At 37.3% G+C, this 22,084-nt stretch overlaps 1 protein-coding gene across 14 annotated transcripts in view; it reads right to left on the bottom strand.

Annotated features, from left to right (window-relative positions):
• Positions 1-1,050: 1,050 nt before the first annotated feature.
• im:7151449 (sushi, von Willebrand factor type A, EGF and pentraxin domain-containing protein 1) overlaps positions 1,051-22,084 on the bottom strand; it is a 34,339-nt gene continuing 13,305 nt past the window's right edge. For 8 of the 14 annotated variants that reach the window (XM_067504517.1, XM_067504518.1, XM_067504516.1 and 5 more), the window contains 20 exons: positions 16,469-16,654; positions 16,246-16,345; positions 15,763-15,833; positions 15,385-15,567; positions 14,553-14,735; positions 12,851-13,036; positions 12,628-12,727; positions 12,240-12,310; positions 11,862-12,044; positions 11,013-11,195; positions 7,365-7,550; positions 7,142-7,241; positions 6,634-6,704; positions 6,255-6,437; positions 3,919-3,999; positions 3,360-3,395; positions 3,230-3,268; positions 3,083-3,131; positions 2,234-2,309; positions 1,051-2,077 (listed from right to left, as the gene is read on the bottom strand). In XM_067504517.1, the coding sequence (XP_067360618.1) occupies positions 2,252-2,309; positions 3,083-3,131; positions 3,230-3,268; positions 3,360-3,395; positions 3,919-3,999; positions 6,255-6,437; positions 6,634-6,704; positions 7,142-7,241; positions 7,365-7,550; positions 11,013-11,195; positions 11,862-12,044; positions 12,240-12,310; positions 12,628-12,727; positions 12,851-13,036; positions 14,553-14,735; positions 15,385-15,567; positions 15,763-15,833; positions 16,246-16,345; positions 16,469-16,654 (2,249 nt within the window). In that variant the 3' untranslated portion in view covers positions 1,051-2,077; positions 2,234-2,251. The remainder of the gene's footprint in view (positions 2,078-2,233; positions 2,310-3,082; positions 3,132-3,229; positions 3,269-3,359; positions 3,396-3,918; positions 4,000-6,254; positions 6,438-6,633; positions 6,705-7,141; positions 7,242-7,364; positions 7,551-11,012; positions 11,196-11,861; positions 12,045-12,239; positions 12,311-12,627; positions 12,728-12,850; positions 13,037-14,552; positions 14,736-15,384; positions 15,568-15,762; positions 15,834-16,245; positions 16,346-16,468; positions 16,655-22,084) is intronic. The other 6 variants (XM_067504527.1, XM_067504519.1, XM_067504523.1 and 3 more) reach the window with 6 other exon arrangements.

Raw genomic sequence — 22,084 nt, 5'->3', positions numbered from 1 at the left:
CCTCCTCACTGAACTAAACTGTCTGTCCATATAACTAGGAGGAAGAGGAGGATTATGAGCAGATATCCTGTTTATGACCCCATTTATACTCTAGGTCAAGCCAAGCATCTTTTCTATTCAGATGTTTTTTCTCAGAATAATAATAATACTTTAAGGGAAAGTACAAACTCGGATTTAGCGAAACATGTAAAGTCTGTTGAAGCAGACTCAAGAAATCCTCTCTTTTAATTCCAAAAGGGCACAGTTCAAGCATCTGACACGACAGCAGAGCAGGGTACAATGAAACAGCCTAATCACATTTTATTACAGGGCTTTTCTCTGTTCTGGTCCACACCCCTGCCAGAATAGTGGCTTGGTCTTCTAATGCTGTTGCCATGGCTGCGAATGTGTGTAGTTAGTTTCAGCAATGAGGGGGGAAAAAACGTCTGCTTTGTAAGAGGTTGCCAGTGTTTCAACAGAGGCCTCAAAGTAGTTTTGTTTGAATCAGGGCTTCTCCGCTGCGGCACAAAATGATTGTTTTTACATTTCTTTAAGTTTCAAGATCTGCAGTTATAGTTTAATACAGGCCTTTTGCCCAATGGCTGCATAAAAGCACAGCCCTTATCCATATTTTAAAACGTGGTTAATAAGCTTGTACAGGTTTCTGCTTCACTGACTCAGTGAGCTCATTCATTTACACATTCAAGGACAAAAACACTGACGTCACTGCTCTAAGAACCTTTCTTCCCCACATTGTACCTTAGTGACTGTAGATAATTGGTTTATTGACAGTATTTACTCTAATGAATTATTTTCCCATGAAACATTTTTTCACAGAGCAAACCAAAAGAATCCTAGGACAATAAACAATGTGGAAAGAGAGTCAAGAGGTAAAGAATGCAGCTGATTGTATCAGTATTTAAGTCTGCAAACAGAAACACATTGTGTCCCACCTGAATACATTTTTTGAATGGTTCTGTCTTAACAAAGCAGCACATTAATAACATCCAAAGCTTTGGCCCAAGGGTCAAACTAAAATGTTTCCAAATAATTTGCACTCCTCACATGAAATCAACGTTAAAATTTTTATTCCACTTTTAAAATATAAATAATACAAAAGCAATACAAAACTGGCAGAAAATATTTACTTATGTGTTAATGTGCACTCACTGTCAACTTTATTAGGTACACTTAACTATACATTAGCAAAATTTAAGTGACTGTGAATGTGACATCGTTGTTGGTGCCAGGTGGTTTGGGATTTTCAAACGCAACTATCGCTGAAAAATATTTAGTGGCAGTATTTCTAAAATTCCATGTTGATCCCAGAAGACCATACCAGGTGCCACTACATCAGCTAAAAACAGGAAACTGAGTCTCAGCAGGCACATTCAGATGGTATTGTGTCAGAATTGCATGAAAGCATGGGTAGATCCTGCTTGTGTCAAAGGTTCAGGCTGCTGGAAGTCGTGAAATGGTGTAGTTGATATTTTCTTTTGACTGATTGAGCAGCATTTATGTGCCACAGACTGCTGGTGACCAGTTTAATGATAAGAGTGTAACCATCTTATGATGGCCACATCCAGCACAATAACACAGATCTCCATCGAATGATGCACCTTTGGGATGTAGTGTAATGAGAGATTTGCATCATGAATGGGCCGCTGTCAAATCTGCAGCAACTGTGTGATGCTATCAGATTAATGTGAACAGAAATCGCTAAGGAACGTTTCGATTATTTTAGTTTATTTCTAGTTTCTAGTACCTTTTTGAATCTATTCCGCAAAAATTAGGGAGCTCTGAAGGCAATAGTGAGTCCAACCCTTTACTGTTGAATCTATGAATCGATGCTCTAAGCAAGGTGTATTTAATAAAGTGATCAGTGAGTGCAGTATGTCAGTATAAAAATAAATCATTACAAAAAGTGCATTTAATCTGGAGTTGATGATACTACTCAGTATATCTAATTAACTTGCATTTGAATTGCAGCGTTATTTAAAGTGAGCTTTCCACGTTGGCCCGGAGCTGAACTTCAAGCATTGGCAGATGGTTCCTGAAAATGGCTGTTTAGTAGTGAGCCACGATCCGATTTGCAGAGCTGGTGTTGAAAACAACAGAGACAAAAAAGTTTGGGTTGAGCGTCAGAGAAGGAATAATGAGGTACATCGTGATTGTCTGTAGATTTAACTGAAATAGTAAAATGAAGATATATTTCAATGGTTGTGGTAATAATTACACAAGAACTGACAGATACCTGAGTGAGGCAGGGAATCTAAAGATTTTGGAACGGTAATAACTCCCGCTTCAGGTCTTCTTTGATGTCATATGAGCTATGATGTCATCAAATAAGGAATTTGTGTCAGAATAGTTGAATTATTTTTTGAGTTATTTTTATGTTAAAAGGTTATGGTTTTATTTAATGCATTAGCATTCCACAGTGTTTAGTTGGTTTAATTGAATCTTGAAGCTTGCATATGATTATTTAGTTATTATGAAAATGTTGTATTAGCAAAGTTTCACTGACTGCATCCAATCTGTTCACTTAATCTGAATGACATGTGAATCGCATAGGTTTTATATCAGCATCATAAGCATAACAGTGTTAATGTAGAGGTTGCAAAAAAGTCACAGAAAAAAAAAATAACAACAATAATAATAGTCAGCTTGTTGCTAAATGATTTCAACTTAGACATATCCTGTAAATGCATTGTGCTTCACTATTAAAGGCATCCTGATTCATTCTGGCATGCAGAGAATTTTCCTGATCCTGACTTCTCTGTCACATCTTGTTTCAATAAAATATTTCCTGTTGACTTCCTTCATTCCTTAGCACATACGGAAAAACAGACATCTATTCATTATTCAAATCAACAATCAAAAGCAGTGGGGAAACTGAAGCTGTTACTACAAATGACGGCCTGTTACGTCACTGCATGCTGCATTTGTTGTGCTAATGTTACTTTACTGTGCATATAATTCCTCAGAGCACACATGATATTTAAAAACCAGAAGGGAAAAAAGAGCGGAAAGCACAAAGGAAGAAGAAGAATCAGGTATGAGCCAGGCATTTAGGAGTTAAGAATAAAACATCAGTGCATCTCACCCTCTTTTCTTTAGCCGATGAAAAATGACTCCTGTACCACATACTGTAACTGTAAGCAAAATCAGTAAAGTGGTTATAAAAGGATTATTGCGTTTTGTATCTCCAATGGAAAAATGTAGTTAAATTTAAATACAATAATCATATTACCTGCTACAAAAATTACCCCAACCACAACCATCAACGAAGCTGTGAAAGACACAATCAAAGTGAAATGCAGAGCATAAACAAATATTTGTCCATGTTAATATCTTAATAGAACTGGAGCTCAATAACTCACCAATATTTTTATTATATTCAGCCTCCTCAGTCTGCTCTGCAAATATAAAACAGAAACAATAGTATGTAAACTATATAAACTATAGACAGGAGGACAAATTTAGGATATTGAAAACATCAACACATTGTGCAAAAACACACTTTTACATTTTACGTGAGGTTATGTGTGATATTGTATCTTGGTTGTGAGCAGTAGCTTCACTGAAGGTCATCTGGACACTAGACAAAACCTCCCATTAACCTGCCAAATTATTTTGTTAAACGTTTGCCAATAAGTGAATAAGCAAATTTCCCAAAATTGTCTAAAACAACCATTTTAAGGTGTAATGATACATTAGATTTGCTAGATCCAAGTATTCCTGGTAACTCCACTCCGAGCACATGTACGCTCTAGTTGTACTGTACAGACTTATGACAAACAAATCCATTTCAGGGAAGGTGAACATCATCCATCAATCCATGTCTCTACAGAGGCAAGCTAGTCACAAACAACTAATAACAAGGCAAACAGACACAAAAGAAGTTTAAAAGGTTGCGTTTTTCGAGGATTCCTTCTATACCTTGAAAGGAAGATGGCGTTGTGGATATTACACGGGTTGTAGCTGCTATATCTCTTTCCCGGACTGTCATGTCCCTGCCACCTTTAAACATAACAATCAGAAATATTCCTGGCTCTTCACCAGTATGGACACAATAGAAGTGAGCCCTCAGGCGCAAGAGCACAAGTCATGAGACGCATGCAGCATGCAGCATGCAAAACATGAGACGGTTGGTGTAGTGATAACTTTGCGTCTCTTTCCAGGCTAGTTTCTGTACCTCGAGCTGAAGGCGGGAGCGTTGGTTTCAGGGTAGTTACGCTGACCTAAGTGTGAGCTGTGGAACGTCGTGCGCTTGGCAGCTTGTGTGACAAGGAAAATAATCATGCGTGTCAAAATTCTTTCGTAGCCCAAAAAAAGGAAAGAGTTCTTAAACTGAATTTCCTGTCGTAAGTGAGCCAGAGTCAGAATGACTGAATCACTGGTTAATTATTATCTCTAAATTCATCTGGGCAGTAATGTTTTAAACAAACTGGCTGTTAAACATTATTTACCTTGTACTGAAGGTGTTGGGGTTGAATTTGTTACTATTTTGCTTTCTTTTGATTAAGAACATTGCTGAAATTAAATAGGTCATTTATTTTAAAGCAGCTGCAGTCAAAAGTTTAAACACTTACAGACACAATCACAAGTTTTTGGCAGAACTCTGGTTTTACATTTGACTACTCTTCTTGGTTTAGTTAAATTAAATATATTGTTTTCTGGCACAGATCTGACTTGTAAACAGTTTGGATCTTCTTCCGAACCTAGCAAAGGGGCTCCACCTCCCAGTCACTTGTTTACATACAAAGAATTCATCTGATGCTTTCGAAACGCACAGCTGTTTAGAAATGGCCTTCAGAGCCTTTGTGTAAATCTACCATCCTCTTCTTTAGAACTGCAAATTCTGCTCCAGATGACAGATGAAGTCAGAAACTGTAGTCAATCTTAATCACTAACAGGAAGTTAGGAGACCTCGGGTTTGGCAAATTTAAAGAAGTTTTCAAAGAAGTTTTCAGAGGTTCAGTCACTAAAAATAATAAATCAAGCGGATGTGTGTGTGTTTTTTGAGCCAGCGTTGAAAGCGGTGCAAAATTCTTGAGGTTTTCTAATATTAAAGATGTATGTTGTAAAATCATTCTGCGACAATAACAATGATAATTTAAAGCCCAATGTTTATGAGGTTGAAACGGGAAGAAAGGATATGCAGGGCATGCGGATTTGCCCTGTACAACATCAGATCCACAATCAAACCCTTGCAGATGATCCAAAATATGGCAGCTCGCCTCGTTTTTAATCAGCCAAAAAGGACGCCTGTCACACCCCTCTTCAGATCTCTACACTGCCTTCCTGTAGCTGCTCGCATCAGGTTCAAAGCTCTGTCTCTTTCTTACAGGCTGGTCACCTCAACAGCTCCTGCTTACATCAACTCACTCATTCAGATCTACAATCAATCCTGTCCGCTGCGGTCTGCCAACAAACGACGTCTGGTGGTCCCAGCACCACACAGAAGACACCAAGCAAAACTCTTCAGCGCAATGATCCCACGATGGTGGAACGAGCTACCAAACTCTGCACGCTCAGCAGACTTTCTCCCAATATTCCAAAAACTGCTGAAAACAGAACTTTTCCGCATCTTGCTATGCACTTAAATCTTTTTTTTAAAAAACAAACAAACAAACAAACAAAAAAGTCCTTTCTGCTCTTTCTCTTACTTGCATCTGATGAAATGTGAACACTTTTCTGATAGGACTTTGCTTTGATGTTTGCTCCTTGACTTAGATTCTTGCTGCCTTGTACCTCACTTGTAAGCGTCTGCTAAATGACTAAATGTGAATGTAAAAAAGTAACTAGAGTGGGAAATTAAAACACATAATTACACGGCTGGTTGCTCAGGCAACGTTAGTTTAAAGGCATGGTTAGTTGTGTTAGTTATAGGTTAAAGTGTTCTAAGAAGGGGATGCGTCATCGTGTGGTTAACTGTAGGGATGTCACTGTTTTGCTTTGTGAGGTTACCGACCGGTTTCAACCTGTTTCAGTTTAGAGACCGTTTTGTTACTGAAGAAAGCTTCAATAAACAAGGCAAAAGCAGAAGAGACCAAGTTATTCCTGCATCTCCTGTGGTTGGCTTATGCCTTTTACACGTTTGGCCAGTTGTAAAAGCAACCCCCCCCCAAAGTGAAAACCAATCTCCAGTAAGTTTGTTTTTAAAATGGTACAATACAATACAAATTGCTTAATGTTTGTCCTCCTGACTCTCATCAGTATAACCAGTGATCTGTAGAATAACAAGTCAAACACATGGATGCAGCGCAACTTACCTTCACACTTAGGAGGTGGAGAATCATATTCACCAGTTTCACTGCAAACTATACTAGATTTTCCAACAAGGGTGTATCCTTCATTACAGGAAAAGTTTATTATCTCTCTGTACTGTGGGTCATCTTCAGAATTCCATGAGCAGCTGCCATTGATCACTTCTGTAGGTTTTTCACACGTTACCACTATGTGACATTATAGGGAGCGAAAAAAGAACAAAATCAATCTGGACACAGACAAAAATAAGCAATCGCTGCTGTATAAGCCATGTATTAACTACAATGAAACAGAAGTTGTACTAATAAAATGTAGAAATCTGCCATTAGTTGTTTTATTGCTTCATGTTGTAGTTTCAAAAAATACAAAATAAGAAACACTTACTTTCACACCTTGGTTTTCTACCCCACCCTGAGTTATAGCAGTTCATGTATCTTGGTCCTTTAAGCTCATATCTGTTGAAAGAAGGAATGAAAATAAAGCAGAGCTGTTTATTTATAGGACGAAGACTGTGGAGCCAGGGTTTTGGAATGTAGTATAAAAGTTATTTCAACTCTGAAACTACAGTAAATTCATGTTGCATTTAGTCAAGAGCCACAGTATTAACACTCTCAATGCTGGAGACAAGAGAGTTCAATTTCTAATGAGTGAAATCATGAGGTAACTTTCTGGCAAACAGAAAGTGAGGTGACTCAGGTTTCTGGACTGAGTTTTGGAGACCACCTCTATCAGCAAATCTAATTTCTCTTCAGTCATGTAGGTCTATGTGCACACAGCACTGTCTGTTAGACAGCTGTTGACAGCAGCAGTGTTGTCACTGGAGCTGGTTCAGAGGCAATTTAACCAGATATTAATGGAATATGAAGACTGCACATATTCCATTTATACTCACCCTTTATCACAAATGGCTCTTATTTGATCGCCAAATAAGGTACCAGCACTGATGTCAAACCTCATATTGGGCTGAGGTTCAGGTTGACCACAGTCCTTCCCTGTCATTTCAACACAAACAACAGAACATTGCTGCTGGACTATAATCACAATAACTGTTCTCAATAGATGAAGAGGATTTTTGTAAATATGTCACAGTTATCATTAAGGTTGACAGTGCTCACTTTTGCAGGTGAGATCTGGTTCAGACCACTTCCCATCAATGCAGGTTATAAACTCAGAGCCCTTTTCTTTAACATATCCATTCGCACACTCAAAACTGACTTTAGTTCCCTCTGGAAATGCATTCAATAGCAGTGCTTCATCGGTTAAGACAGTATTTGTGCTTCCCTCAGGTTTTGGACAGTCAGCTGTAAGAAAGAAACAACAAAGACAACAAATCATCATCAGCTTCCTATTGTTTCAAACTCGCAATATGAATCTTCAGTGCATAACAGAAAAAGCAAAACTTTGGCTGTTTTAGATGTTAAAAAAACAAAGTATAGACAAAGTGGCAATAAAGCATTGGTAATAATTTCTAAACTTCTTATAAACCTGTATGAATTTATAAAGCCTTTAAATACTGGCTTAGAAATTAGACGTTGGCAGCAATGCGTTTTCAGTATCCATTGTTTAATTGATAACCTGGCATGAAATTAATACTTTGTGTCCACACAATATATACAGCACTGCTGCTCCTTTATGTTTATAGAATGCAAATAGATTGGCATCACTAACGTTAGTTATTTATCCTCACAAACCATAAAAAGCACTTTTTATTTTTAAATTAACAGGTCAAGCAGACAATTGAACCTGGCTGTTTTAACTAAAACCCTTAAGTAATTATTCATTGATAAATAATATTTCATTGCGCAGACTGCGAGGACGGTGATTTACTAACCTGCTGCCTTCAACACAAACATGTATATTAACAGCAGATATCGGACTCGCGAACTTAAAATCTAATCAGTTGAGTCAGTGCACACTTTTGATCTGTTAAGGAAACTCTGACAATGGTAGTGAATAAAACCACATAAGATGACATGAATAGTGAATAGCAAAATGTTGTAAAGCTTTGAATTGTCTAATAAAAGAGTTTGAGGACTGTGCCGAGTGTGTATGATGAAATAACAACAATGTAATTGTAATGTGTTTAATCCAAAACAACATACGACAATTTTGCAGCAGCAAAAATTCATCTAAACCAACAACCTGTCTGCTAGACCCTATTCCACCTAACTTGCTCAAGGAAGCTTTACCCTTAATAGATACGTTCATATTAGATATCATCAATCTATTTTTAGAAGCAGGCTATGTACCAGAGGTCTATAAGGTAGCTGTAATTAAACCACTACTTAAAAAGCCCTGTCTTGACCCAGGTGTCTTAGCTAATTACAGACCAATATCTAATCTTCCCTTTATTTCTAAAATAATTGAAAAAGTAGTTGCAAAACAATTATGTGATCACCTCCATAGGAATAATTTGTATGAAGACTTTGAGTCAGGATTTAGAGATTAAAGGAACTGCACTAGGTTGGTTTAAATCTTATCTATCTGATAGATTTCAATTTGTTCATGTTAATGAACAACTCAACTCAACTCACTCATTCAAGTCTACAATCCTTCCCGCCCGCTGCGGTCTGCCAACGAACGACGTCTGGTGGTCCCAGCACCGCACAGACAACACCAAGCAAAACTTTTTAGCGCAAGGATCCCACGATGGTGGAACAAGCTACCGAACTCTGCACGCTCAGCTGACTCTCTCCCAATATTCAAAAAACTGCTGAAAACAGAACTCTTCCACATCTTCCTATGAACTGTGAACACTTTTCTGATAGGACTTTGCTTTGATGTTTTCTCCTTGACTTAGATTCTTGCTGCCTTGTACCTCACTTGTAAGTCGCTTTGGATAAAAGCATCTGCTAAATGACTAAATGTAAATGTACTGATGAATCTTCCATGCACACAAAGGTTAGCTATGGAGTTCCACAGGGCTCTGTGTTAGGACTAATTCATTTTACTTTATATATGTCTCCTTTAGGCAACATTATTAAAAAAACACTCCATAAATTTCCACTGCTATGCTGATGATACCCAGCTATATTTATCTATGGAACCAGATGAAAATAATCAGTTAATAAAGCTTCAAGCATGCCTACAAGACATAAAGGCCTGGATGTCCCACAATTTTTCACTTCTAAACTCAGACAAAACTGAAGTCATAGTATTTGGGCCCAAAAATCTCAGAGATATGATGTCCAACCATATTGTTACTCTAAATGGCATAAGTCTGGCCTCCAGTGCTACAGCAAGGAACCTTGGAGTTATTTTTAACCAGGATTTGTCCTTTACCTCACATATAAAACAAATCTCTAGAACAGCCTTCTTCCACCTACGGAACATTGCCAAAATTAGGAGCCTCCTGTCTCAAAGTGATGCCGAAAAACTGGTCCATGCATTTGTTACCTCTAGGTTGGACTACTGTAATTCCCTACTTTCAGGATGCCCCAGTAACTCCCTAAAGAGCCTGCAATTAATCCAAAATGCTGCAGCAAGAGTGCTGACTGGAACTAGCAAGAGAGATCATATTTCACCTTCACTAGCTTCTCTCCATTGGCTTCTCATTAAATCTAGAATAGAATCTAAAACCTTGCTTCTTACATGTAAAGCTCTGAACAGTCAGGCTCCATCATATATAGAAGATCTCATAGCACCATATCATCCCAGTAGACCACTTCGCTCTCAGAATGCAGGCCTACTTGTGGTTCCCCGAATTTCCAAAGGTAGAATGGGTGGCAGAGCCTTTAGCTATCAAGCTCCTCTCTTGTGGAACCAGCTCCCAGTTCAGATTCGGGAAGCAGATACCCTCTCTACTTTTAAGTCTAGGCTTAAAACCTTCCTCTTTAATAAAGCATATAGTTAGTTATAGTTATGCTGCTATAGGCTTAGACTGCTGGGGAACCCACCCCCGATGCACTGAGCTCCTTTCCTCCTCTTGACCATCTCTCCTCTCCTCTCACCCCGCAATTGTCACCACTGTATATCATTAACTATGTGTGTTTTCTCCCGTAGTTGTCTTTGTCCTTCTCTGTCCCCGTCTCTCTGTCCCTTTCTGCAGGTGTCCCCGGCTTTGAAGCTGTGTGTCTTCCAGCGCATCAATCAAATCAAAAATCGTGTCAATATTAAACATTTCAAAGCGTTACAGAGATTATTAGATTCCAGAGAGCCTCTGAGTGGAATTTATGTCAGTACACTGTGAAACTTGCAAAACCTTTGAGTATCAGGGGCCTGATACAATAATTCATCACAACTACGTACATACAGTACAGGTCTTTGCTGGCTTCATGTTTTCTACACATCAGTAACAATGTACATATAATATAAATATACTGTTCGTAGTGAGGGAAACACTTGTTGCTATTTGACTTACAATAGAAATATCTTTAAAACCACCAAACAACTAGGAAACAGTCTTTGTTCACAAATTCAATTGTATTATCTAAATAATATCTGACTAAGTAGTCAGGGCATAAGTGACAAGAATTAATGGTGACAACTATTGTATTAATTCTGCAACACACACACACATACATCAGTGAAAAAGCATTTTCATGCTGCAGTGAATGAATGGTAAGTAGTGGTGTAGTTTCAGCTTAAAAACGTGAAAACCAATCTCCAGTAAGTTTGGTTTTAAAATGGTGCACAGTCTGCACAAAATCACCTTCACAACACTAACCTCCCAATACAATATGCTTAATGTTTGTCCTCCTGACTTTAATCAGTATAACCAGTGATCTGTAGAATAACAAGTCAAACACATGGATGCAACTTACCTTCACACTTAGGAGGCTGAGAATCATATTCACCAGTTTCACTGCAAACTATAGTAGCATTTCCAACAAGGGTGTATCCTTCATTACAGGAAAAGTTTATTATCTCTCCGTACTGTGGGTCATCTTCAGAATTCCATGAGCTCCTGCCATTGATCACTTCTGTAGGTTTTTCACACGTTACCACTATGTGACATTATAGGGAGCGAAAAAGAACTAAATCAGTCCGGACACAGACAAAAATAATCAATCACTGCTGTATGAGCCATGTATTAACTACAATGACACAGAAGTTAGACTAATAAAATGTAGAAGTCTGCCATTAGCTGTTTTATTGCTTCATGTTGGAGTTTCAAGAAATACAAAATAAGAAACACTTACTTTCACACCTTGTACATATAAATATAAATATAAATATACTGTTCGTAGTGAGGGCAACAATTGTTGCGATTTGACTCACAATAGAAATGTCCTTATAACCACCAAGCAACTGGGAAACAGTCTTTGTTCACAACTTCAATTGTATTATCTAAATAATATCTGACTAAATGATCAGGATATAAGTGACAGGAATTAATGGTGACAACTATTGCATAAAATTAGTTTTCGTCCCTCTCATATCAGTGCAAAAGCATTTTCATGCTGCAATGAATGAATGGTAAGTAGTGGTGTAGTTTCAGCCTAAAAAAGTGAAAAGTTTGGTTTTAAAATGATGCACAGTCTGCACAAAATCACCTTCACAACACTAACCTCACAATACAATATGCTTAATGTTTGTCCTCCTGACTCTCATCAGTATAACCAGTGATCTGTAGAATAACAAGTCAAACACATGGATGCAGCGCAACTTACCTTCACACTTAGGAGGCGGAGAATCATATTCACCGGTTTTACTGCAAACTATAGTAGCTTTTCCAACAAGGGTGTATCCTTCATTACAAGAAAAGTTTATTATCTCTCCGTACTTTGGGTCATCTTCAGAATTCCATGAGCTCCTGCCATTGATCACTTCTGTAGGTTTTTCACACGTTACCACTGTGTGACATTATAGGGAGCAAAAAAAACCAAAATCAATCTGGACACAGACAAAAATAAGCAATCGCTGCTGTATAAGCCATGTATTAACTACAATGAAACAGAAGTTGTACTAATAAAATGTAGAAATCTGCCATTAGTTGTTTCATTGCTTCATGTTGTAGTTTCAAGAAATACAAAATAAGAAACACTTACTTTCACACCTTGGTTTTTTACCCCACCCTGAGTTATAGCACGTCACGTAGCTTGGTCCTCTAATCTCGTATCTGTTGAAATATGGAATGAAAATATGGCAGAGCTGTTTATTTAAAGGACTGTGGAGCCAGGGTTTTGGAATGTAGTATAATAGTTATTTCAACTCTGAAAATACAGTAAATTCATGTTGCACTTAGTCAAGAGCCACAGTATTAACACTCTCAATGCTGGAGACAAGAGAGTTCAATATCTCTATCAGAAAATCTAATTTCTCTTCAGTCATGTAGGTCTATGTGCACACAGCACTGTCTGTTAGACAGCTGTTGACAGCAGCAGTGTTGTCACTGGAGCTGAATATGAAGACTGCCTATCTTCCATTTATACTCACCCTTTATCACAAATGGCTCTTATTTGATCGCCAAATAAGGTACCAGCACTGATGTCAAACCTCATATTGGGCTGAGGTTCAGGTTGACCACAGTCCTTCCCTGTCATTTCAACACAAACAACAGAACATTGCTGCTGGACTATAATCACAATAACTGTTCTCAATAGATGAAGAGGATTTTTGTAAATATGTCACAGTTATCATTAAGGTTGACAGTGCTCACTTTTGCAGGTGAGATCTAGTTCAGACCACTTCCCATCAATGCAGGTTATAAACTCAGAGCCCTTTTCTTTAACATATCCATTCGCACACTCAAAACTGACTTTAGTTCCCTCTGGAAATGCATTCAATAACAGTGCTTCATCGGTTAAGACAGTATTTGTGCTTCCCTCAGGTTTTGGACAGTCAGCTGTAAGAAAAAAAAACAAAGACAACAAATCATCATCAGCTTCCTATTGTTTCAAACTCCCAATATGAATCTTCAGTGCATAACAAAAAAAGCGAAACTTATGCTGTTTTAAATGTTAAAAAAACACAGTATAGACAAAGTTGCAATAAAGCATCTGTGATAATTTCTAAACTTCTTATAAACCTGTATGAATTTATAAAGCCTTTAAATTCTGGCTTAGAAATTAGACGTTGGCAGCAATGCGTTGTTAATATCCATTGTTTAATTTATAACCTGGCATGAAATTAATACTTTGTATCCACACAATATATACAGCACTGCTGCTCCTTTATGTTTATCAAATGGAAATAGATTGGCATCACTAACGTTAGTTATTTTTCCTCACAAACCATAAAAAGCACTTTTTATTTTTAAATTAACAGGTCAAGCAGACAATTGAACCTGGCTGTTTTAACTAAAACCCTTAAGTAACTATTCGATGATAAATAATATTTCATTGCGCAGACTGCGAGGACGGTGATTTACTAACCTGCTGCCTTCAACACAAACATGTATATTAACAGCAGATATCGGACTCGCGAACTTAAAATCTAATCAGTCTAGTCACTGCATACTTTTAATCTGTTAAGGAAACTCTGACAATGGTAGTGAATAAAACCACATAAGATGACATGAATAGTGAATAGCAAAATGTTGTAAAGCTTTGAATTGTCTAATGAAAGACTTTGAGGACTGTGCCGAGTGCTTATGATGAAATAACAACAATGTAAATGTAATGTGTTTAATCCAAAAGAACATATGACAATTTTGCAGCAGCATACTGTTCTTCCAAGCATCTGATTTTCTATGTGGTTTTGCATGTCTTAGTTACAAATCATGTCAATATTAAACATTTCAAAGCGTTACAGAGATTATTAGATTCCAGAGAGCCTCTGAGTTAAATTTATGTCAGTACACTGTGAAACTTGCAAAGCCTTTGAGTATCAGGGGCCTGATACAATAATTCATCACAACTACGTACATACAGTCCAGGTCTTGCTGGCTTTATGTTTTCTACACATCAGTCACAATGTACATATAATATAAATATACTGTTTGTAGTGAGGGAAACACTTGTTGCTATTTGACTTACAATAGAAGGATCTTTAAAACCACCAAGCAACTAGGAAACAGTCTTTGTTCACAACTTCAACTGTATTATCTAAATAATATCTGACTAAGTAGTCAGGAAATAAGTGACAAGAATTAATGGTGACAACTATTGTATGAATTCTGTACCTCCCCCCCACGTGAGTGCAAAAGCATTTTCATGCTGCAGTGAATGAATGGTAAGTAGTGGTGTAGTTTCAGCCTAAAAAAGTGAAAAGTTTGGTTTTAAATGGTGCACAGTCTGCACAAAATCACCTTCACAACACTAACCTCCCAATACAATATGCTTAATGTTTGTCCTCCTGACTTTAATCAGTATAACCAGTGATCTGTAGAATAACAAGTCAAACACATGGATGCAACTTACCTTCACACTTAGGAGGCGGAGAATCATAATCACCGGTTTCACTGCAAACTATACTAGATTTTCCAACAAGGGTGTATCCTTCATTACAGGAAAAGTTTATTATCTCTCCGTACTGTGGGTCATCTTCAGAATTCCATGAGCTCCTGCCATTGATCACTTCTGTGGGTTTTTCACACGTTACCACTGTGTGACATTATAAAAAAATTAAAAAATCAATCACAGACAAAAATAAGCAAACACTGCTGTATAAGCCATGTATTAACTACAATGAAACAGAAGTTGTACTAATAAAATGTAGAAATCTGCCATTAGCTGTTTTATTGCTTCATGTTGTAGTTTCAAGAATTACAAAATAAGAAACACTTAGTTTCACACCTTGTAGATATAAATATAAACATACTGTTCGTAGTGAGGGCAACAATTGTTGCTATTTGACTCACAATAAACATTTCCTTGAAAGCACTAAGCAACTGGGAAACAGTCTTTTTTCACAACTTCAATTGTATTATCTAAATAATATCTGACTAAATAATCGGGACATAAGTGACAGGAATTAATGGTGACAACTATTGTATTCAATTAGTTTTCGTCCCTCTCATATTAGTGCAAAAGCAATTTCATGCTGCTGTGAATGAATGTTAAGTAGTGGTGTAGTTTCAACCTGAAAGAGTGAAAAGTTTGGTTTTAAAATGATGCACAGTCTGCACAAAATCACCTTCACAACACTAAGCTCACAATACAATATGCTTAATGTTTGTCCTCCTGACTCTCATCAGTATAACCAGTGATCTGTAGAATAACAAGTCAAACACATGGATGCAGCGCAACTTACCTTCACACTTAGGAGGCGGAGAATCATATTCACCGGTTTCAATGCAAACTATACTAGGTTTTCCAACAAGGGTGTATCCTTCATTACAGGAAAAGTGTAATTTCTCTCCGTACTGTGGGTCATCTTTAGAATTCCATGAGCAGCTGCCATTGATCACTTCTGTAGGTTTTTCACACGTTACCACTATGTGACATTATAGGGAGCGAAAAAGAACAAAATCAATCCGGACACAGACAAAAATAAGCAATCGCTGCTGTATAAGCCATGTATTAACTACAATGAAACATAAGTTGTACTAATAAAATGTAGAAATCTGCCATTAGTTGTTTTATTGCTTCATGTTGTAGTTTCAAAAAATACAAAATAAGAAACACTTACTTTCACACCTTGGTTTTCCAATCCACCCTGAGTTATAGCACGTCATGTAGCTTGGTCCTCTAATCTCATATCTGTTGAAAGATGGAATGTTTATTTATAGGACTGTGGAGCCAGGGTTTTAGATGCAGTATAAAAGTTATTTCAACTCTGAAACTACAGTAAATTCAGTAAATGTTGCATTTAGTCAAGAACCCCAGTATTAACACTCTCAATGCTGGAGACAAGAGAGTTCAATTTCTAATGAGTGAAATGCAACTTTCTGGCAAACAGAAAGTGAGGTGACTCAGGTTTCTGGACTGAGTTTTGGAGACCACCTCTATCAGCAAATCTAATTTCCCTTTAGTCATGTAGGTCTATGTGCCCACAGCACTGTCTGTTAGACAGCTGTTGACAGCAGCAGTGTTGTCACTGGAGCTGGTTCAGAGGCAATGTAACCAGATATTAATGGAATATGAAGACTGCACATATTCCATTTATACTCACCCTTTATCACAAATGGCTCTTATTTGATCGCCAAATAAGGTACCAGCACTGATGTCAAACCTCATATTGGGCTGAGGTTCAGGTTGACCACAGTCCTTCCCTGTCATTTCAACACAAACAACAGAACATTGCTGCTGGACTATAATCACAATAACTGTTCTCAATAGATGAAGAGGATTTTTGTAAATATGTCACAGTTATCATTGAGGTTGACAGTGCTCACTTTTGCAGGTGAGATCTAGTTCAGACCACTTCCCATCAATGCAGGTTATAAACTCAGAGCCCTTTTCTTTATCATGTCCATTCGCACACTCAAAACTGACTTTAGTTCCCTCTGGAAATGCATTCAATAGCAGTGCTTCATCGGTTAAGACAGTATTTGTGCTTCCCTCAGGTTTTGGACAGTCAGCTGTAAGAAAGAAACAACAAAGACAACAAATCATCATCAACTTTCTATTGTTTCAAACTCGCAATATGAATCTTCAGTGCATAACAAAAAAAGCAAAACTTAGGCTGTTTTAGATGTTAAAAAAACAAAGTATAGACAATAAAGTGGCAATAAAGCATTGTTAATAATTTCTAAACTTCTTATAAACCTGTATGAATTTATAAAGCCCTTAAATACTGGCTTAGAAATTAGACGTTGGCAGCAATGCCTTGTTAATATCCATTGTTTAATTGATAACCTGGCATGAAATTAATACTTTGTGTCCACACAATATATACAGCACTGCTGCTCCTTTATGCTTATCAACTAAACGTTATCAACTATCACTAACGTTAGTTATTTATCCTCACAAACCATAAAAAGCACTTTTTATTTTTAAATTAACAGGTCAAGCAGACAATTGAACCTGGCTGTTTTAACTAAAACCCTTAAGTAACTATTCGATGATAAATAATATTTCATTGCGCAGACTGCGAGGACGGTAATTTACTAACCTGCTGCCTTCAACACAAAAATGTATATTAACAGCAGATATCGGGCTCGCGGACATCCGCAGGTGTCCAGTAAAACGTCCATACCCGGGCTGCAAACAAGACAAAAATATCCTGGGTCCTCGGTGTAACTTCTCCAAACAGGGGACGCTGAGACACGGGTCACTACGGACCGTCACACCACTGAGTGTGTCTATTACCTTCGTGAGCCGTAGAAAAAGGGAAGTGGGTGTTTTTCAAAATAAAAGCACAGCTATTGTCCCCTAATAACTGGTCTTAACAGCCAGTCATAATCTCGGTGATAGTTGATAAACATGAACAAATACATTTAGTTGCAAATTTTATTTTTAAGTAAAAACATCTAAAAGCACATTATTTATTATTCGTTAAGGTCATTGGGATACACTTACAAAAACAAGTGTCGTATTTTGAAAAGTACAGGAAGCGTCTTGTTGCAATTGATGAATAGTAGATGAAAAAAGGCACCGAGTGAAAGTGTTAGAAGGTCTGGATTTTGTTTTAACGAGCATAATTAACACACAGTTAGTTACCTAGTCAAAACAAACAGTCCCACCTCATGTAAGAAGGGGAGAAATCGTCGGAAACGTTGAATGGCCCAAGGGGGGAAAAAAAGAAAAGAAACGAATAATGTAATTGGAAACAGTTTGGGTGTATACTGGAAAAAGAGGGATAATCCCTTTCCTGAGAAGTCCTCAGAAATGGGAAACCTCTTTAAGATTAATCACGTACAGAAAGATGATACATCACAAAATAATCTTAATACATCTGTCCTTAGATATAACTAACACCAACAGCTACAGCAGCTATAATAATAACAACACTAATATAGCACATTGATGTCAATTAATCTATTTACAATTTGGCTGGTTGCCATGGACACATTCCTCATTGTAACAGTTGCAAGTTTGCTTCATTGCGTAACTCACATAGACACACACTGGGAAAATTCCCTGAAGTTCACTGCAAAACTTTTTTTCCCACCTACTTAAGATTGTTGATAGGAGCCGTCGCCATCCTCCACCCAGAGTTGCCTAAGAAACCCACTGAAACATTGTTGTACATAGAAACCTGAAATTAGAGTTATCAAAGCTTACTGGCCTGTATCTGTTCTCTTTAGGGAATGTTTTAATCCAGTGAAGAAAAACTAAAATCATGAATATTGCATGTGCCATGATTGAATAAAAAATAAAGATTGAAATCTCACTAGATTGGGAGTAGTTGGGTGGAACTTGCAAAAGCATACTGAAAATGATGTAAAGCCAATAAAATGTGACAAGTACAAGCATGTCCTTGTATGGCGTTCAAAAAGGTAACAAAAGAGAGTATTGTGAGTTTGCTGAGCAACTTAAGACATTGAGAGCATTTTAAAGCAGATCTAGACCCTCTTTATGTTTACTCTGTTCTCACAATCTTTCCAAGTGAACACACAAGCACCAGCCTAGTTAGAACAATGCACCTGCTACTCATCATCTCTGATAATGAGAAAAATAGGTTGACACCCAAACGCTTACATCGGTCCACTGCTGTGTAATTCACTCGCCTTTTTGTGTGCATGATTGTGTGGTTAAAAGTTACAGTCAAATCTTTTACACCTCACCCACTGTGTTTCTTTGGCAATGCTAACTAAGTTGTTTTCCTCCAGGATATTTACATTTTACAAAATGTCAAGTACGAAAAGAAAATCATATGTATTCATTCCCTGCTGCCACAAGAACAAGCTCCACTTTGAATGTTCCCATAATGAAAATCAAAACTGACCTTAGTGCTAAACCAGAAAACAAACCATAATGGTGGAAAGATTACTTAGTTGCCAAATTCTTTTTATCCACATCACAACTGAGGTACTTATATAACTTTAAGTCAATGCCATCTTGTGGCGAAGAAATAAACTGCAATATGATGAAAGTAAGGAAAGTAGTACTAGGACCATCATGATGAAAATAATATATAATGATGTAATTATGATGAATGGATGATTTAGTCTGGTGCTCTCCATGATTCAAGACATACATGAAAAAATCAACACTGTCACAGGAGTTTTGCCTAGTGAAATTAAACAGAAACACACAGGCACACAAGGTCACTTATTTACTTGACATCACTGTTGAAACATACACCTCCCCAAGCCTTCTAACAGACATTAATTTCACTGCATTGTGAAAATAATTTTGCACTCTCATGAGGAACTGAGGAGTAGGACAGGGATCTCCCTCAGCCCATCATTACAGCTGAGCCGTCTGGTTTCCACGAGTACTCCTGGTCTAACATCACCGTGTACTCATTGCCAGTTTATTTATCCATATCAACATATGTTTATCCTGTTTCAGTGAAGGGGAAATGTTTTTTCTTTGAGTTGCCCAAAACTTTCAGTCACACAGGAAACATCCCGGAAGGAAAACACAGAACGGCTTTATTAAAGCAGGAGAATGAGCAGCTCAGACAACAAACACCTCCTGAGAAAAATCAAAAAAGCAACCTGTCATCTTACAAAGAAGGAACACTTCATTTTAAATACTTAATTATTTAGTGGTGCCACTGAAAACACATGTAAAATCCAATAGCAATCGAAACTTAAAATTTGTAATTAACTTTAATAAGTTATTAACAATATGCACTTCATACTAGTTTTCATCAAATTAGAGTTAATTGCTGGCCAAACACGAGTTAAGCTGACTTAAAACAATGAAGTACAGTAGCAACAAATGAGGCACTGACAATACTACACCAGTGGGAGGAAGCAATTCACAAAAGGTCCTTAGTCTGCTGGAAAAATGAAGGCAAGTATTAAAAGGGTCATGTGCAGGTATTAATGGGGTCAAGGCAGCCTGGTGCAATTTATAAACAGTGCAGTAAAAAAAATATTTCACATTAATGCAGAACATTGTGAAGAACATTTCACAATATGGTGGAACTTTAATTTGATTTATTTATTTGTTTAACCAGGTGAGTTAATTGAGAGGCAGTATGAAGGACAGATACAAAACAGTGATTTAAAACAAACATATGAACAAATCAAACTAATTCAAACAAACATTCATCATGACAGTGCAGTATATATGCAGTGAAATACCTTAAAAGTGGATAGTTAAAAACAAGTGCAACGATCTTGGAGTATTGATTGCAATATATTCTAAAAGGAGAAGAGTGGGATACAAGACCTGAAGCTTTAGAGTTTGTTGCAGAACATTCCAGTCATGTGCTGCAGAAAACTGAAAGTAGGTGCGACCAAAGGAATATGGAGGTTAATTAAGCTACTGGAACAAAGACTATGCTTTATGATTATTGAGAAGTGGGCGTAAGTATGAAGGGGTTTTCCCCAATGAGGGTTTTATAAATGAGCAGAAACCAGGAGTGAAGTGAAGGTCAATTCACTAATGAATACAGGCTGCAGTGGTGACTATTAAACGGGGCCCCTGATACCAAGCGGATGGCAGAATGGTAAAGAAAGTTTGAGCATATCTAGGAGGGTTTTTGAGGCTGGCTTATAAACAACATCACCATAGTCTAAAATAGGGAGAAATGTCAGTTTAACCAGAAGATGTTTTGCAGAGTGAGTAGATGAACATTTATTACGTAAAAGAAAGCCTATTCTTGATTACAGCTTTGTAAGCAGAACATTTATGTGGGTTTCAAATGAAAACGTGCTATTAAGCCAGATGCCCAGATACTTATAACAGTTAACGAAATCAATGTCTGAGCTAACTGGGAGAAGATTTTAAGGGGACACTCAACCTGTGACAAACTTCAGTTAAAGACCAGGCACCTTAGTAGTAAACAGTATAATAATGTAGTATTATGACATAGTCTAGTACTGTTGCAATAGTATTACCCCTTAATAAAATAGGGGGGTTAACAAACCATAACTGAAGAAAGTAATTTATGACAGATGTTTGGAATACTAAAGTTACAGAAATAACCAGTACTTGATCTGTTTCACAATCAGTTTGCATAGTTTTAACAAGTAAACAAGTCAGACATTGAAAGTTGAAGGACAAGTCACATTAGTTGGTCCAACTTAAATAAGTGTGCTGTTCTTCATCTTAACATGATTTTGTTGATTGAAATAATTCTCAGTACTCCATACTGAGTTATGAGAACACCTAAAGTACATTTCTCAGTACTGTACACTAACTAAATTGTGAGTGTGCTGAACCTTATAAGCATTTGTAAGTAGAATTACACTTCCTATTCCAATTTATTTGGTTTTTCCAAGTGAATGGCTTTGGATGCTTTTTTAAGTAAAACTAATTAATAAGAATTTGCCGTACAGACTGTTTCAGATGGTCTTAAGATATGCCACTATTAAAAACACCTCAACTTTGCACGTGTCTCATGAAACTGAAACAATTTCTCACTCGGCAGAACACAGATATAACATGGGATTTCATACATTTAGAGTTGCTACATGTCAGACACATTTCTTGTTTATGATGTTTTGGGACTGAAACTTAAAAATGGTAAATTACTGGAGCTGCTATTATGTCTTCCAGTGATATGACTAATAATAAGCTGCCATAATACAACAACAACAACAAACTAACCAATTCATCCATCTGTCCAATATCTCTAACCGCTTATCCTGTTTGGAGTAGCAGGAGCTGGAGCCTCTCAGCTGTCACTGGGCGAGAGGCGGCAATGGCGAGTTTGAAACAATAAGATATTGACAGGGAAGACGGGGGAGAGAAACTATCCAGAGCATGAAGGGTTAGGAATGAACAATATGTATAAAATAATATTAATATTACAATAATCCCCATTGGCTGCTGCAGCACATTGGCACATGGTTTCTGAGTAGCAGGTGCTCCTTATCAGAGAGGCAGGTTTTCATTTGCAGAGCTGCCACTGAGAGAAAAAAAAAAAAAAAAGTATAGAGAACACA

Source organism: Channa argus, chromosome 5, assembly GCF_033026475.1.
Source record: "Channa argus isolate prfri chromosome 5, Channa argus male v1.0, whole genome shotgun sequence".
Taxonomy (NCBI): Eukaryota; Metazoa; Chordata; class Actinopteri; order Anabantiformes; family Channidae; genus Channa; species Channa argus.
Note: the sequence above shows the minus strand (reverse complement) of the source record. Positions and strands in the feature narration are given on the sequence as shown.